We start from the raw sequence: 17,760 nt of genomic DNA, 5'->3' as shown, positions 1-17,760 counted from the left end.
GACAACTGTGGGTTCAATTGAGTAGAATGAGGCCTGGGGTGGGGAAATCCTTGTCATGAAATTGTCCAAGACTATCCTAATAGGATAGTTTAAGGGTGCATGTATACAGTGAGTTTCTCAGTGTACTTGTTTCCTCTTTCTGTAAACTTGTTTTTCTCCTGAGACCTAAAAAATGGCATTTTGTTGACAGTACAACAGACTGGCAAGTAAATACATGGTAGGTTTAGTTTAGTCTATTTTTGTTTTGTAGCACCTAGGAGTCACAGTCCTGGACCAGAATCCAATTGTGCTAGGTGCTATATAAACAGAGAACAAAAAAGATACCTGCCCCCAAGGCACTGCATAAACAGATGTCTCAGTTAACGACACAAATGTATGTTGTTGGTGGATAAATCAGCATAAGGGCTTGTTTTGGTTTTAATTAAATCTTCTCTTAATGACAAACTGTGCTGGGCTGGATCCCCTTTTGGTAATGTAGATCCTGACCAAATCTAGACTTGTCCTTGGTGTTAAAAACAAACAAACCAAAAAATAGCTTTCCTGGTTATGTGGCTATCTGTCAATGGATGATTGTCAATGTTTCTTGAAGAGATTAACTTCTTTTGTGGAGAAGTTAATCATCTGCATATGAAACTTCCATTTCCTCTTTATTTTCTTCTACATATAGTAAAGGAGCCTCAAATTAACAGTTCTAAACACTCTGAAACCTGATATGGTACAGTTACTGACCAAGTACACACCCTAAATAAGGCCAAAAAAGTAACAGCCATGTTAATCTGTATCGGCAAAAAGAAAAGGACTTGTGGCACCTTAGAGACTAACAAATTTATTTGAGCATAAGCTTTCGTGGGCTACAGCTCACATGCATTCGATGAAGTGAGCTGTAGCCCACGAAAGCTTATGCTCAAATTTGTTAGTCTCTAAGGTGCCACAAGTCCTCCTTTTTTTTTTTTACCATATCAGTCCCACAACTTCTTTTTTTGTGTGTGTTTACAGAGTCTGTTTTTTCAACTTTTATTGTGATATACTTTAAGTAGCAAAGCCAGCACCATCTTTTGCAGAGTCATTTTTACAGGTAACTACCATTTAGTGGACTCCTGTACCTATGCAGGTTTCATATGGTGGCTTTTACTAACTTTAATGGTGAGAACATGTACATAACCTTTCAGAAATCACTGAAGTATCAAACTGTTTTGTGACTTTGTTCTGTGTCATAATTACCACAATCTTTGAGAATTTGAGGGTGGGAGTGAGGTGGAGAATCTTTTAGTATCTCAGACTGAAAGTTCCCTTCCTTAAAAGCCATAAATACAATTCTACAACTCAGAATTTTCAAAACTGTAGTTATTTAAGGATTTGATTAGCTTGGTGTGGAATAAACTACTAGTATACTGTAAATGTGATCTAGGTATTGTACCATAAAACAAACAACAAAAAAGTTGAAAGAAACCTTGCTTTGCACTCTTTTGATCACTCAACTTTCTTTCACCTGCCAAATGTTTTACCACTAGCTAGGAGAGAAGGCATAGTTTCCTGATGGCTTTTGTTCGTCTGTTATGGTTGCTGAGGACATTCTGTCTCTTTGGTTGGATAAGGAGGAAAGCAAATCTCCGACACCACCTGGTCAACCATGGAATTTGTAGTTAGTTTGTAAACAGTACTTGCTTTACCATGATACTGGCGTTAGCGGAATGTAATATGCAGTTTGTTCATGGAACTAGATGTTCAAACTTTGAGACAAGCATTTGTTTTGATAGGCAAGTACTCCTAATTCTGTAAGTTCTTTCCTCTTCTTCAGATTAAAAGTGGAGACATACCTAAAGTAATACAGGATTACGTGAGGTATTCTCACCCAACCTAGAAATGTAATTAAACATATAAACTTGAGTTTTGTATGATTGTGGCTAAATTGAAACTTATTTTGAATGACAAAGTGGGAGTACAATGATTGCACACACAGCTGTCAGAATTGTAGAAAAGTCATGAGAAGGATTAACTTTGTGTAAGTCAGTCTAGAAAAGTTTTAAATAGACTAACCTCTTGATTCTCTGGCCCATATAATCAGAATACTGTTAAACTTTTTATTTATGAGCTACTTCACACAAGTGTTTATCTACTTAAATGACTGATCAAGTACATGACTGAAGGCTCTAAGAACATTCCATGTTGCCACTATGAGGCTAGTCTATAGGGTTCATGATAAACTAAAGAATTGCCTTTGTTGGACAGATTGGGACTGAGTACACAGGAAGACTTTTCCAGCTAGTGTCATAATAGACATTACCAGCCTAACAGAAAGGAAAAGAGTCGGAAGCTGACAGCTTGGACTGTATTATGAATGTCAGTCCTATATCTCTATCAGACAGCCTCTGTGGAAAAAAGTATCACAGAGATCCTTGTATCTGGATAATTGAGAACATCTGGCATTGTCTATCTTAGTCAGTCTGGGGAGAGGATGCAATTAAAAATGGACTTCCAAACACTGATGTCTAAATTATAATAACTAGAGTTGTGACTGCCTGGAATCAAGAGCCCACATACTTGGAACTTGGCCTGTCCAAGAACAGGAGTTGTATGTAAACATGCTGGAGATTACGGCCTAGAGACCTAGTATTCTTCTCTTTACCTTCCCACCCCTCCCTCAGGAGTGCACCCTGTCCCATGTGATCTTTTTCGGTGCCATGTACTTAGCAGGAAAGGAGAATACTTAAGGATTACCAAGGAAATTCATTACATCATTAAGTATTCTCTGGATTAGGGAGTGACAGATCAGACCTTCCTCTAGGGAGGTGCTGGGAGGGGATCTCTTTGCCATTGGACTAAACAAGAAGCTAATGCCTGTCTTCTCATGGCTCAGATAAAGAACTGCATTAGCAAGGGAACAAGTTCTTCAATCACTGAAGAAAGAGGCTGCTATATGCTTTGCACCAATCGCTCTGGCAGCAAAGGTACTGGCAAAACTCAGTAGAGACAAAATTTGATCCTAATATCCCTGTACTGGTGCAGACAAGTGTGGTTATGAACTCTGTTGCAGATAACCATGCAAAGTATCTAGTAGTGGCCTTGGATCCCTCAAAACTGGGGCACCTTACTTCATCCCAGCTCCAGAATCTTCGTTGATAGCTTGGCTTGTAAAAAAGAGTGTATAGATGGAGGAAATTGTATTTCGGAGCAGGTGAGTAATGCCCTTCTGGTGGATGCCAGAGGGGGGCAATTGCCAGTGGAAAAAGCTTGCAGACCAACATGGAGTCCTCTGCTCACCCTGTGCAAAAACTGAGTGAGTACTTTAATTGTTGAGCCGAACTTTACAGGACCGCTCTCTGCAGATATTTTGGCCTATCATGAATTTACTAAAAGTAGATTAGTGTCTCTGGCTTAAAATTTTTTTTTTTTTTTAAAAAAATCCCTGTCCCATAAGAGATTGAGGTCCTAACAAAGTGGCTAAAAATGCCTTTCCTTCCACCCTGCTCCTTGAAACTCACTTGAACAGTGTGTCTTCCTGATCACTGACTTGTATAGTGAGTCTCAGGCTCTAGTTGCTGAACCATTGCCATTAAATATCAGACTTCCAATAATGCGGTGCTATGGATTTGGCACCTTGGAGGGAAATCTAGAATATTGTTCTCCATCTTTAATGAGTCTATTTGTCTGACTGTTCTTCCAACAAATATATGCCCATTGCTGTGCACTTGATGTTAAAAGGTCCTTTTGGGGTGCTACTTGGAATGGACTAAAGCGCTCAGTTCCTTGTTTGTGTATGTGTTTTAAAATACCCATTTAACAGCATTGTCCAACAAAGTGCTATGTCTGCATAGATGTTGGATAGCATTTCACATTATTACCTCTGTCTTAAAGTTACATATGCTAGCCCATCATTTTGATATCGGAGCACCTTCCACGTACAATTAATGCCAGCAGTGAAGTCTGTGGTGGATTTCATGGAGCCTCTGGATCGCCTCTTTAGGAGTAAAAATTCTGCTTGGGTTTTTTGTTTGCTTGTTTCAAGATTTTTATTTGGGTGCATGGGTATGTCCATGTCATTCTTCTTATGGTCAAAAGGCTTATTTGAGGAGGAAGATTTTATTTATTTAATTTTGCAACACTTTTTTTTTTTTTTTTTTTTTTTTTTTAGATTGATGAATCCAGAGTCTGAAAAACTTGCTCTGGAACTTAGCTCCATGGCCAGATCCTTTTGGCTGGGTTTTGTTGGTTTGTTTCTCTTATCTGAAAGAGGCACGTAACTGTCTTTGTAGTTCCGACCTAGTTTGAAAATAGGTCTTAACAAAGCTTGTTTAAAATTGAGGCAAGGCTACTACCATTATCTGTTACAGATGTCTGTAAAATAGCTATTTGTTCCCCTTTCAATACACAAAGTTTAATTGCTTGGCTTTGGCTTCCAAAAAGGAATCTCTATTTGGGACTCCCCAGGCCCAGAACTTTTTCCCAAGGTGAGGGGGATGATGGTGATTAGGATGTTCCTTTTCTTCAGCTGGCCAATTCTTGCACATAGGGTTTGTGGCAATTTTAACTTCGCATCTAGAACATTCCTAAAGTTTCTTGCTCTCCAGGAGTGAGAATACAAAATTTTTTTTTTGTATAAGTGAAGGAAAATGTTACCTAACTTCTGTTTCTCTGAAGAGATCACTGCAGCATTCTCTAGCCTCAATTCTGACACCCTTTTTGGGGGGGGGGTGGCGAGGAGATCTGATTCTCACATCTTGCTTTTCCTTTCTCTTGGGCACATCTTATCAAGATCTTGAACTAGCTGTTCTTTGCCTACCATGCAGTTGAGTGCACTAACTGGATTATTTTGGAGAGCAGCATTTGTACCCAATCCCCTTGCTATCAGACAATGAGTAGGAGCCTGGATTGTGTTCTGTCTCACTAGCCTAAAGGGTTCTCTTAAGATGTCTTCCCCTCCCACACCATTCTTAAGAGCTGGGAGATTCGGCCATACTGCACTGGATTAATAGGTCCATCTGGACAGGAAGCAATGGTGAGAGGTTCTTTCTATTAGTTCACTGACCCTTGGTAACTTTCGAGTCAGAATAATACTGCTCTGTGAAGTGCAAGAGGTCTGAAGTGAGACAACCAAAATGCAGAATTGAGTTAGTCTCTAAGGTGCCACAAGTACTCCTCCTTTTTCTTTCTACAACATAAAAGCATCTTCCTTTTTTTCCCCTCCCCCCCCCCCCCCGAGGCATGCCAGGGATAAGTGATGTTACTCGATACTGGTGGGATCGTGCTTCACTGAAGACTGCAGACGGTGAAACTAGAGTAGACAATGCATACAGAAAAGTGCTGATTTAACCATGGAACAGAAAATATACATTTTGTAACATTTGGATATAGAGAGGTTCTATAAAATGGCCAATCTTTTCCATTTTATAATGCATTCCTTGCTTCTTCCAACCTTCTGTCCCTATTAAAATATTGATTACACTGTTTTAGTGACAGAATCCCAAATGTAGTTGAAATACCGTTAATTAAGGGTACGTACCTTTTAATATACAGTGGCTTGTTATGGAATCTGAAACGGGAAACAATACATCTAGCGTCACTTCCAGCTAACAGACTTAAAATTTGCAGTTGTACAAAAAAAATTATTTTGAACGTGAGGGGAGAGGATACAAATTAGCTAACAACTTGAGGTTACAGTCTAATCTGCAGTGTGTACATCAGCAGGCTAAGTATGATTGAGATGAATCTTTCTTGGTATGTTAATCTCCTTGAAATTAGGATTTGATTCATTGTGTAGTGGTTGCTTTTTGAGAATATATCGTAAGTGTTAAAGGTTTAACCCATGAAAAGACCTTGCCAAACAAAACTAACTTTTGTTTTTGGGTCTGTTTAATGAAAATCATTCAGCAAGTGGATTTTGTCAACATGGAGCCTTAAAATCATCCTGAAGACACTGATTCAGTTTTATTTAATAAGTGTCTAAATGCATCTCTTCAGAAAGCTGAACAAGTAGTCTAGTGAAACTTCATCAGATAGCTCTTTAGTTCAGAGTAGTATTTCTTGGAGGAAAATAGAAACTGAACGTTTGCATAACCGGTGTCCTTTGACACATAGTTGCTTCATTCATGTGAACACTTGATTGGGTTTAATCACTTTCTTCTTGAAAGAGAAACTTGCACATCAAAGTCAATAAAAAAATGAATAAAAATTACAGTGCTATCAGCTGTTCATACCATCTTCATATGTCAGTAACTCACATTAGGTGTTGATTAAGGGTTGGGGGGGAAATAGTCTTCTAGTGTAACATTTGCTACCATGATGATGAACAGTAAATGCTATCTGATATCAAACGGCTTCCATTAATTGCTTCGTATAATATAAAATGTCACCTTGTACAAGTTTTTAACTTGCGTACTTCATGTGCAGTAGTTTTGACTTTTCAAAGTAGTTTCACTGGACATAGTGCTTTTGAGAGGTTTTTATAGTTGCTTATTTAGTAAAATATTTTAGAAAACCATAGGTGACTAAATCTGTATGCAAGAACAATGACTGGTTGCATTAATAGGGAAATCTTGTCTAGACTAGTAGCCTATATTCTAATTTAAATTAACCCTAAATCTCTTGATTTAGTTCTGACTTTTTGGAACTAAGCTTCTGGCTGGTGCTTTAAAAGTTTTTTATTTAAAAAAGTGTTCTTACTGGCTTCCATAAATCTTCCCCAAATTATTGACTTTAGGAATACAGAACATTGTTTTACTATAAAACAATTTTATTGGAGAATAATTTTGTCTTCCATGTGGCTGAAGATACCTTCTAGGTAACTATTTCTAATGGAAGAGCATGAGCTTTGCTACATTTGACCAATCTTACATTTATAAAATGTGATCTTTCAGTACTATTATAATCAAAATTGTACTCTAAGACTTTTTAATAAAACTTATCTAGTATTGGTACATATCTGTCCCTATTGTGAGCAGGCAATGAATGTTAAATTATTGATCTTATGAGAAGATCAGTATACACAATATTTATATATAAAATGTCATTAATGCAGTCACATGACTACTTAATAACTTTTGATAGTTGGGCTATAATCTTAAGTACCTCAAGATGCATCATATATCCTTCAAAGAGGTAATTGGAGGGTCTAGTAGCACTATGTATGTCAGATGGATATCTGCTATTTTAACTGGGGCTGCAAAAAGGCTAATAGTCTTTTATTTCATGGAACAGAAATTGGTATATCTACTACTGATGGACAAGTGTGTAGGGTTGATAGCATTTTTAATATGAGACTTCTTGGCAATGCCTTTAATATTCATATACTCACATAGGTATAGTGGTGGTTTAAAAAAAAACTACATTCATAATCCAGATATCTACTTTTGCCTAATACAAAATATGAAAGACCAGGTGAGTGTGGGATATCAGCAAGTTTTAGAATTTAATGGGTCCGTTCTTCATTTTTCTGGCCCTATTTATGTCTTACATTTTGAGATGTAGCTTTTAGAATATCATTTTGGGGTGTTGGGGCAGGGAGAAAGTACTTTTAATGTAGTTCCTCAGTTTTACAAGACTGTCTTGCACCTTTTAGTAGTCTAAATTATTAAAACAAATATATAAATGTTAAATCTGAGTCCAAAACTTAAGCTGCACATGTGTGATCATGCAATTTGTGACTGTCAAATCAAACCACACAATTTTTCTGCACCTTACATGCATAGCATTTTGCAATTTCATTCTTGTATACTTTTAATTTCCTCCTCCATATTGGTTTGGCATATCTTATTTTAGCATTTTGGGCCCCCCTCTGTTGTAAATTTTCTCTTTAGCCAACATGCAAGCCTTTCCTTGGTGCAATTCAGGGAATGAGGCAGATTGCCTAAGCTGACTTTGGTGACCTGTGTATGCCAGGAAATTTCTGTTGCTCCAAATATTTGTAAATACAGTGTCATACATACAGTACAAGAAGCTGCAAGTTGATATAAGGTGGTTGAAAAATCCATAAGTTTTGTATTACTTTAGGAATAGTATACTACTGTGTAAGTATAGATGGGAGGCACTGCACCTTCAGCTGTGGGATTCCCTATTACAATTTAAAGTACATAAATTACCTCATAACCCTGTTCACACTTTTGTGAAGTCCTTCTCTCAGCACACATGCACCTCTGTTACACTACAGTATTCAACTAAATTAGCCATGTACACATTCTCAGTAAAGTTCTCTTCAGCTGTACACTTGATATGCTTGGCAAAATAAACTGGACAGACTGTCCAATGACACTCACTTCCGACAAACACCCTCTTTCAAAGTGTCATAACGTGGTAAATCCAAAACCAACATTTGCTTTAAGGGGTCTTGTTTTCAGTGAAGGTTAATACCATGCTAAATTTTAGTTTCACTGGACATGCTAAATTTTAGTTTTGAACCCTCAGCCACTGCTGTAAAAAATTTTTTTTAAATTGGATGTCTTGCCCCTTTTTTTTTAAGAAGGGGGTGCTAAAAATGTATGACCCTCCTTAAAAACTGAACTGCTTTTATGCCTTTTATGTTCCCTTTTTGGAGAAAGTTTCAAACTGAAAAACATAATTGAACTTTAAATGGAGGGTAGAAATGGATTATACAGCCTCAATTAACAAGTGTGGTCACTACTCTTCCAAAATGTTCTGGTTTTGACAACCTGTATCACAGTATAAGCCTGGATCCCATCTTGCAAACAGTTATGTGGGTGTCTTAAGCAAGTGAATAGTTTCAGTGAAATCAATGGGACCACTCAGGCTTTATTTTTTTATTTTTTTTTTAAAGCGGCAACACAAGTATAGTGATTGGATTGGGGACCTACTGTTTACATTTATTGGTGAATTGCATAGAGGATTGGACTCCCTTTGAATCTCCTTCCTCTGTTTTATTTCAGAGGAATTTTAACTGTCTGAAGAGACAAAGTGTCTGCACTCTAACAGCTAATAGGTATTATATTGCATCTGAAATACAAACCTAATTTTTGGCAGAATTGTTACCACTCAGTATCTGCCTTGCATGAATTGGACTCCTAATAATCATGAGACCTTGGGGTTCCAATGGACTCGACAAAGCTATTGCATATCCTCATTTTAAGAAAAAAGAAAAAGGAGTACTTGTGGCACCTTAGAGACTAACAAATTTATTAGCGCATAAGCTTTCATGAGCTGCGGCTCAGTGAGCCGTAGCTCACGAAAGCTTATGCGCTAATAAATTTGTTAGTCTCTAAGGTGCCACAAGTACTCCTTTTTCTTTTTGCGAATACAGACTAACACGGCTGCTACTCTGAAACCCCTCCATTTTAAGAAATGTGGAGAAATCGCATATTGCTAGTTTGAGTTGTGGAACTGGGGATGTTAGCATATACAGGTTAGTAATTAGTGCACTTAATGTAAGAACAGTGATTCCTGGAGTGGGTCATGCTGAACACACGTTTGAATTAGAGATTCAGAAAAGTTGTAGAATAACTAAACTGAACTTTACCTCAAACTTTCCTAGAATCTAGAATAAACTATAGCCATCTGAGTAGATTGCAGTTTAAAGAACTTTCTTGGACAGCAGAGTATTTTTGAGTAGCATTCAAGATGGGTATGGACTTTGCAGAACCCTTTTGGGATTGGTGTAAACAGAGATCCTTGTATAGGCATCTCTGTGTGTTACTGCATGTGCAAAAAGTGAGACAACCTGAAACCCTTAGTCTTGATAGTCTAAAAATCAGGCCCTAAAGCATGTAGCCCATTGTTTTAATGCAATGGCACACTAATGGTAGGAAGACCTTTAAGAGGTAAAACTACAGACTAGAAAGAACTCTGATCCCTTGCATAAAAATGTAATATAAATTAATAAAAGCAGGAACCTAAGCAAAATTCTGAGTTGAGGTTTGGGGGAAGGAATAGATGTTACCAAGCAGGGCTGGATTTAGGGGCAGGCAATCCAGGTGACCACCGAGGGTGCTGGGCTTGGAGTGTTTTTGTTAGTGACAAAAGGGAAAATAAAATGTTTGCTTCAGGTATTCCATACATGGATTCATTTTCACTAGCCTCCTAGAATGTTCTGGACCTATGTAGAGTCTTGTGAAACCTTCCAGACTGAGAACCTCCTAGAACAGAGGTGGGCAAACTTTTTGGCCCGAGAGCCACATCGGGGTTGTACAACAGAATGGAGGGCCAGGTAGGGAAGGCTGGGCCTCCCCCAAACAGCCTGGCCCCTGCCCCTATCCACCTCCTCCCACTTTCTGCCCCCCTCCAGAACCCCTGACCTATTCAGGACCCCCTGCCCCCTCAAACCCCTGACCCATCCAGCCCCCCCGCTCCTTGACCCCTCTGTTCCCCATCCCCTAACCACTTCTCCCCACCACCCCGAACCTCTGCCCCATCCAACCGTTCCCTGTCCCCGACTGCCCCCCCAGGGCTCCTGCCCCTTACCATGCCAGAGCCAGCCACGCTGCTGTGCTGCCCGACAGGAGCAGCCGGGAGCTCAAGGGCCAGGCAGGACGGTGCGGCGGGCCAGATGTGGCCCGCGGGCTGTAGTTTGCCCCCCTCTGTCCTAGAATGTTGTCAGCCATGCCCTTGTGAATATATAGGGGGTGGGGTGCTGCCAATTAGTCAGTGAGCTATAAAAACAAAGTGAGAGCCCAGCTGCAATATTGTGAACCTTGTTTTATTGTGTAATTGTGAAAGTGTACTTGTATTTTTTAAAACTTTAAGAGTGTAAGCACCTAATAATGTTTAATGGGGCATCAGAGATATCTGTCAAACTCCTGTCTATGCAACAGTATAAAAGCAATACTGTTACATGTTAAACACGGCAAAAGAAGTAATGTTTTGACAGTCACTAGTGGTGGTGCAGCTTTTCAAAGCTCCAGCTCATTAAAACATATCTTTGGTGGCTGAGAGATTGACAGCCTGCTATTTTATTCCTTTAAAATGCCATTGGCCAGTCTTTGGATCTCTGAGGCTGTGCCTCAGTTCACGAGGGCAAAGATGAGAAAAGCAACCTTTTGAACTAAAGTACTAGGGTTAACGTTCTAAGGCTGTCACCTAGTGTAACACTATTTAATACTGGTCCACCCAATCTTGGTGCCCAGTTAAATTTCTTGAAGTTAGTACATTTCAGTTATTCTTAAAATTAAATTTTTTCTATAATCTTAGAGGAAACCATTTTTATTTGCTTATATATGACATGAATAAATACAGATTTACAGATCCTACTGTGCAAATTTATCGTCTTGCGTGAGGGATAAATCATACATGCAAATTATGTATTTAAGTCGTGAAATGGGCCACAAATGTAATAAATGGAGGGGGGGCTCTGAAGATGCTCCTCACCTGTGGTGCAATTTGGCCTAGGGTTGGTATTTGAGCTTGCATTCAAAAGCAAGAGGGCAGTAGAGAAACTGTAATACATCCAAGATTACAATATCTTTACTAGAACAATGCTCAGAGGGCTGTCAGAGTATATGCTGAGAATCTCTTAACCTCTCAATTAAAGAATATTAACTTTCATGGAATATTTGGAAATCTCTGTTTGTATGTAGTTTCTGAGATTTTTACATTTATACCCTAAATGAATAGTAGCTGTGTAAGAAATGTGCATTTAGGCAGCTCTTAAAACTTTGAGGAACAGTTGAATAATCCCTTTTACCTCCACTTTAATAATAATAAAAAAGGGGGGGCATCTTTTGGAAAGGTGAAGGCTGCTGTGCTGTCAGGCTTTTTATGAGTAAAGAATTGTTTTTTTTTTTTTTTCCTAGCTATGCTCTTGCCAGCTGTCCTTTTTCCAAAGCAATCTCTCAGTAAAGAGAAAAAAGAATAGGAGTACTTGTGGCACCTTAGAGACTAACAAATTTATTGGAGCATAAGCTTTTGTGGGCTATAGCCCACTTCATTGGATCCATAGAATGGAACATACAGTAAGAAGATGCATATTCATACAGAGAAGGTGGAAGTTGCCAAACAAACTGTAAGAGGCTAATAAAGATGAACTATTATCAGCCAGAGAAAAACTTTTTGTAGTGATAATCAAGATGACCCATTTAGACAGTTGACAAGAAGGTGTGAGGATACTTAACATAGGGAAATAGATTCAATATGTGTAATGACCCAGCCACTCCCAGTCTCTATTCAAACCCAAGTTAATGGTATCTATTTTGCATGTTCTAATAAATTTATTCGTCTCTAAGGTGCTACAAGTGCTCCTTTTTCTTTTTGCGGATACAGACTAACACGGCTGCTACTCTGAAACCTGTCACTAAAGAGAAGATCCATTTCCCTGCCCAACACTGTTGCTGTCCCCTTGTTACCTCCTCCAGTCAGAAATTGGGCTAAATCTTTCCTAGTACTTTGGTAAATGAAAAGTAATTTTAGTATCAAATTAATCAGTTGAAGAGCTGCAAAATACAGGAGTCTGCAGAGTTCTAGAGAGAACCTTCAAACCATAGCAAACTGCATTTTTAGCTGAAAGTGCATGAGGCGCATTTATTCAGACATTGTAACCGATGTCCCCAATATTCACAACTCTCAGCATTTTTATATCTTAAACGAGGTCTAGAAGATGCATGTCTAAATAGGCCCTGCTGACTTCTCGTTGTATACCTACAGGAATCAAAACAATTGGCATTTTTTTAAAAATACTCTATTTTTATCTTTCTAGAGGTGCTGCACAAGTTATGCTTTTAAAGCATGTAAACTTTGGAGTCTTAAGCTCTTTTGAGAGGGGCTAATTGCTAAAGAACTATGGTAAAACACTGGTATACATCTGCTAATATTAAGGTAGGGTAGCCCTAGATAGCCTTCCTTGCTGCCTCCTTCCAAAAATAACTTATGTAAATTGACCCAGATTCCTTTTCCTAACAAGGGGCCTTCTATTTGAAAACTGAACTTGTCCAGGTCACTTCAACTCTGTAACTTGCTGTACTTAAGTTGTACAAAATTTAGTACGTGCAACATTCCTTAAGCGTGGTGTATGAGAACTTGAGACTTTCTATGCATCAACTTAAGCATAAATTAGTATAAATATTGTATGTTTCTCATAAGAATTCTGGGGTACTGTTGCACAGCTGGCTTTGTTTTAGTTAAATGTATATGAGCACTTCAGTTTGTTGTAAACAAGACTAAGATAAAATAGTAGATAAACAGCTATTCTCAGTTGAAACTAAGATCTAGTAAATATTTAGACCTACAAATAGAACTGTAGCTTCCCTCTGAATAAGTACAGCACTTAAATGTGCTAATAGTTATGATCGGACTAATTGGATACTATAGTGAAAACAATATTAAGACTGTTGAAAGCTTTAAAAAGTTAAAAGCTTCCTTCTTCCCCGTGCTGCCTCCAAGCTGCCTTCATTCTAGATCACAAAACCTAGGAAGTATTGCTTTCACTTTTTTTTTTTTTTTTCCCCCCTTCCTTGAAAGGAACATGTTGTCCATCAAAGTACATTCTCCTCCCCTCCCCCCCCAATATCTTGCTCTGTTTAATTCTGCTGAAGAGCCCAGCCTTTTCCAGGTGCATTATTCATATATCCCCTTTTATGAAAAGATCAGTCTAAATTTTCAGTAGGAATCAGTTTACATTATTGGATTTTTGGATTTCACATGGTGGTTTTCCTCTTTTTTTTTTTTTTTTGTTTTTTTGTTTTTTTTAGCCTAAACACTTATTAGCTATTTCTTGTAGCTAGTAGCTCAATACATCTGAAGTGAAGTGTTTTTATTTATTTTATTTAGTTATTTAAAATAGGACCGTACTTTATACAGTTGTGGTGGTCTGCCTAATTGGAACTAAAACTTAGTTAACAATAGAGGGTCTCCATATGTGTTTAGTTTTTAGTGCTGTTTATATTGCTTAAACCAGCTCTGCTTCACAAACTAATGCTGCTAATGCAAGATTTTTAAGTAGTACCTTTTGAAGAATTTCACATTACTGCAAATACGGTGAGGTTTTTTTTGAGATTGCTTTGCTTTGAATCTTGGATCTATCTTGGCAGTAACAAATGCTGTTTCCAAATCACTGTTCGTGGCTGGCTTTGTAAATGTGGGTGAGTGGGTTGATTGGTTTTGTTTAACCCTTATCTAACTGGTGTTTTTCTTTTCAGAGATCATTCACACTAATAATAGAAGCTTGGGACTGGGATAACGAAACAAAAAATGGTGAGTATTTATGAAGAACTTCCATATTTCACTCATCCAAACGTGTATTTACACAGTGTACAGCAAAATTGTGCAAGTTTTGAAACTGGAATCTTGGATTTGGGAAGCCTTTTCTGAATGCATGTGTCCTGGGATATTGCACTGAAAATTGGAAGTTTAACGGGGAAAAATATAGGTTAATAGTCACTAAAATTTCTAATGTGGCTCATTGTTAGAGGTAAAATGAAACCTCCGAAAGCATAATAATCAGGGGAAGACTCCCATAAGCACACACTATGAATAGCAGTTCTCTGTGATAAGTGGAAAACTTGTTAAAGTCCGATGGAAGGAAAATGTGACTCATATTTTTTGTCAAGCTATTTGAGGGACTGGATGATGGCAAGTGAATATATTCTATTCCTGATGACCTGTAGTTTTCAATTGTCTTTCAAAGAAAAGCAAGTCTCGAATGCTCTTGTTGCTAGGGGAATTATGCCCACACTATTGTACCCCCCACACGCACGCTGCTTTGATCTCTGGAACTCATACTTAACAAGTGTGGTTAGTTCCCAGTTTTCATGGGCATTAAATGAACCCCTATTTCTCTCTCCCTCATCCATCAAAAGAAAACCTACTTAAATAGGATTGACGTCTGTAGCTACTGTTCACCATACTTTTGTGGTGTGATTTTTTTTTTGTAATACAATTCCTTTACGTTTGTTTTTGCCCTATAATTTCATTAGTACTTTACTTTAAAAAAAAAAAAAAAAAAGTGGCAATGTATTTACTAACTCTGGCTGGTGCAGACAACATGGGCAGGGATGTCCACTTGCTGTTTCTTGAAAAATAAATCCTGCTGTACCAGTACTGTAAAATTTAGAATGGACTGAGTAAATTTCTCCAAATAGCCTAAAAATTTAATTTGAACACACTGCTTAGGAGAACATATAAATGTGATACCCCGTAACTTTGTCTTGATTGGTGTTGGGTTTTGAATGTTTAGAGTAGTTAGAGATTCACGACTTCTATGATGGCTACTGTTAAAGCTGATTTAAATTTAGAGGAAGGAAACCTCAAACTTTTGGCAAAATATTTCCCTTTTCAGACTAGCTCTAGCTTCTCACCCTCACTTTATCAGCCCATTTAACAGGACAAACATGATTATTCAAGTAAAAAGTGTAACCGTCAAGACTTGACACTGTATTATAGATGGATGCCTTCCTAAATGAGACCTCAAGCATAGGTTCTAGTTAAGCTTGGGTAATATGATGAAGTTAGATTTTAGAGTAAACGCTCTAAGGCTTGTTACAAACCTTTTTTGCTCTAGTAACAGATTTTAAAAACTCTGTACTATATTATACAACAAAACCAAAACACTTCAGCTGCACTAAAGAATGTAGTTACAAATCAAAACAGTGGTTTGATAGCTTTATATCTGGGAGACCTATAATAGGGTAGGTGGCTTGCCAATGTGCACCTGACCAAAGAGACAATTGTCCGTTTCAGCTGTCAGACACTGAATTTTGTCTTGCACTGGTATCATTTCAGAATGTCCTCAAAATTGGATATATTTTGAGTGATTGGATGCTAAATTGTTTTGTGCTAAACTGAAGTAATCTACTCTGTTCTCTTAGATTAGCTCTTGTGAACTGAAAACCACTAAGAATCCAGCTGGTAGTGGCACTAATAACCATCCACACCAATACATTTAGGAGCATAATTCAATGTTCAACTTTTTAACTTCCTTAGCATCTGTAATAAGTTCATATTTGTAAGGTGCTTTGAGAACACATCTGTAAGAAATATCTTGGTTTAATTCTGGCAGAACTATGTTGCTTACAGAATTGAAAAATAAAATCAAGCTGATTTTAAAACTTTATATTTTGTGCTGTTAGCACTAGGCCAGGATTTGCTACTAGTTTGTGCTAACACTATGGTCTGTCAAAGCTCCCTGTCCCCTCCAGGTTCCAGGGATGACAACTGGAGTAGGAGGTGCAGCCTGAATTGGTTTAGCTCACCTCTATCTCTGGACCATAGCTCTGTGGGAAGGGGGGACTTCAAGTGCCATATAAATCCAGCATCTACTCCTTAACTTCAAAAGATGCGTTTAAATCTCCAGAAGGAACTGAAGTAGCAGCCATGAAGTAAAGCTTCACACTAGCATACTCAAATTACATAGTGCTATCTGGAAAATCCCCTTAGAGGTGGAGAAGGAAAGAACTATCCATTTGAGCATGCATGGAGGCCTCTGCTTTCAGAGGGGGAGATGCAGTGTCCTATCTAGTATCCATTTGACATGTCAACAGACATGAACTGATGAAATGTCAGTGCTTCCGTAACACTTGTATAACTTCTTACAAATATTTGGCAGTTGGAGAAGCATATTATAAGGTTTCAATGTCTTGCACATTCAGAGCTTAATATGGCTTTGAATTTTAAAGGAAGCTTAGTGGAATGGTAATCAGTGTTGGTATTTTGGGCCTGAGGAAATGGCTAATGTTTTACAATCTTGTAAAAAGCATATACAGGAAGACTTATTATAATAAACTTCACTAAGTCTAGAAAAACACTTGTGGACTAAGTGATGGTCCATAAGCATTTTTTTTGGTCTGTCAGTGATGGATTTGCATAACCTGTAGAAGACCACAGAATTGTCAGATTATAATTTGCAGCTCTAAAGAAAGTGCTAATATGTAGACATACAAGTGCAGTTGAGTGGAGTAATTCATTCTTGGGTGCATGCTAATATAGTTAGTTGGTCTGGCATCCGAAACCCAAAAACAAAACCTTAAATCTGAATTTGGGAAGCCTTTATCAATCCCATAACCTGACCAGGCACCAATTAAACAAAATACCTGATTTGTGAAGTTAAGCTATTTATCATTCCCTTAATGTAATAACTTCTTTCTTTCTGACATGTTGAGATTTAATCTTGCTATTTTAGGGTTCTAGGAAAGACTCTTTAACATTGGAGATTTTAAAGATCCAATAAAGAATGCTGAGGCTTAGAGACCCTATTTTATAAGCAGGCCAAAACTACCAGATCTTCTTCTTGTACTTCCTGTCTTTTCTCGTCCATCCCCTTCCCTTTCGGTGCTTTGTTTCTCTTCTGCTCCTCTCAAATTTTCCTAGCCCAGTATCTTGTCAAAAAGATTGATGCTTCAAAGAGCTGCTTTACTTTACTTGTGATTGGGAGAAAATGGATGTGGTTTTTTTTGTTTGTATTTGGGGTGGAAGGAAGGGACAAATAGCATGGATATAAAGCTGATACAAAGGTCTAACTTCTCTCCTCTCAGACATAACAGGCCCTACTGTCCACGCTCCCGCTGTCATTTGATTTAGTCTTGTCTACAGAGGGATTAAACTGCATTAATTGTGTGCACCCTCTCATTCAGAATTAAAGTGGCCTTAATTCAGTAAACTGGTTATCATAAAAGTCCCACACAGGAATTTAATGCAGTTTAACTAATCTATTTCTAATTAACACCATTAGTTAATTTGGATTAAATTTAATGAGTGGCCTCAAGTAGACAAGCCTTTAGATAGAATCCTTTTCTTTTCTACTAGGAGTGGGAAGGAAGATTGTCTTGGCCAAGCGTAGACCCTTAGGAAAGCAGGCTAGTGTCTGCTTGGTAAAGTAGCTTGCAATGTAACTAT

General features: G+C 38.0%; 1 protein-coding gene across 2 annotated transcripts in view; it reads left to right on the top strand.

Moving 5' to 3' along the window:
* Nucleotides 1-17,760, top strand: part of JAG2 (jagged canonical Notch ligand 2) — a 93,203-nt gene that overhangs the window by 26,627 nt on the left and 48,816 nt on the right. For both annotated transcript variants that reach the window (XM_038406810.2, XM_043517765.1), the window contains exon 3: nucleotides 14,070-14,124. In XM_038406810.2, the coding sequence (XP_038262738.1) occupies nucleotides 14,070-14,124 (55 nt within the window). The remainder of the gene's footprint in view (nucleotides 1-14,069; nucleotides 14,125-17,760) is intronic.

This window comes from Dermochelys coriacea, chromosome 6, assembly GCF_009764565.3.
Source record: "Dermochelys coriacea isolate rDerCor1 chromosome 6, rDerCor1.pri.v4, whole genome shotgun sequence".
NCBI lineage: Eukaryota > Metazoa > Chordata > Testudines > Dermochelyidae > Dermochelys > Dermochelys coriacea.
Note: the sequence above shows the minus strand (reverse complement) of the source record. Positions and strands in the feature narration are given on the sequence as shown.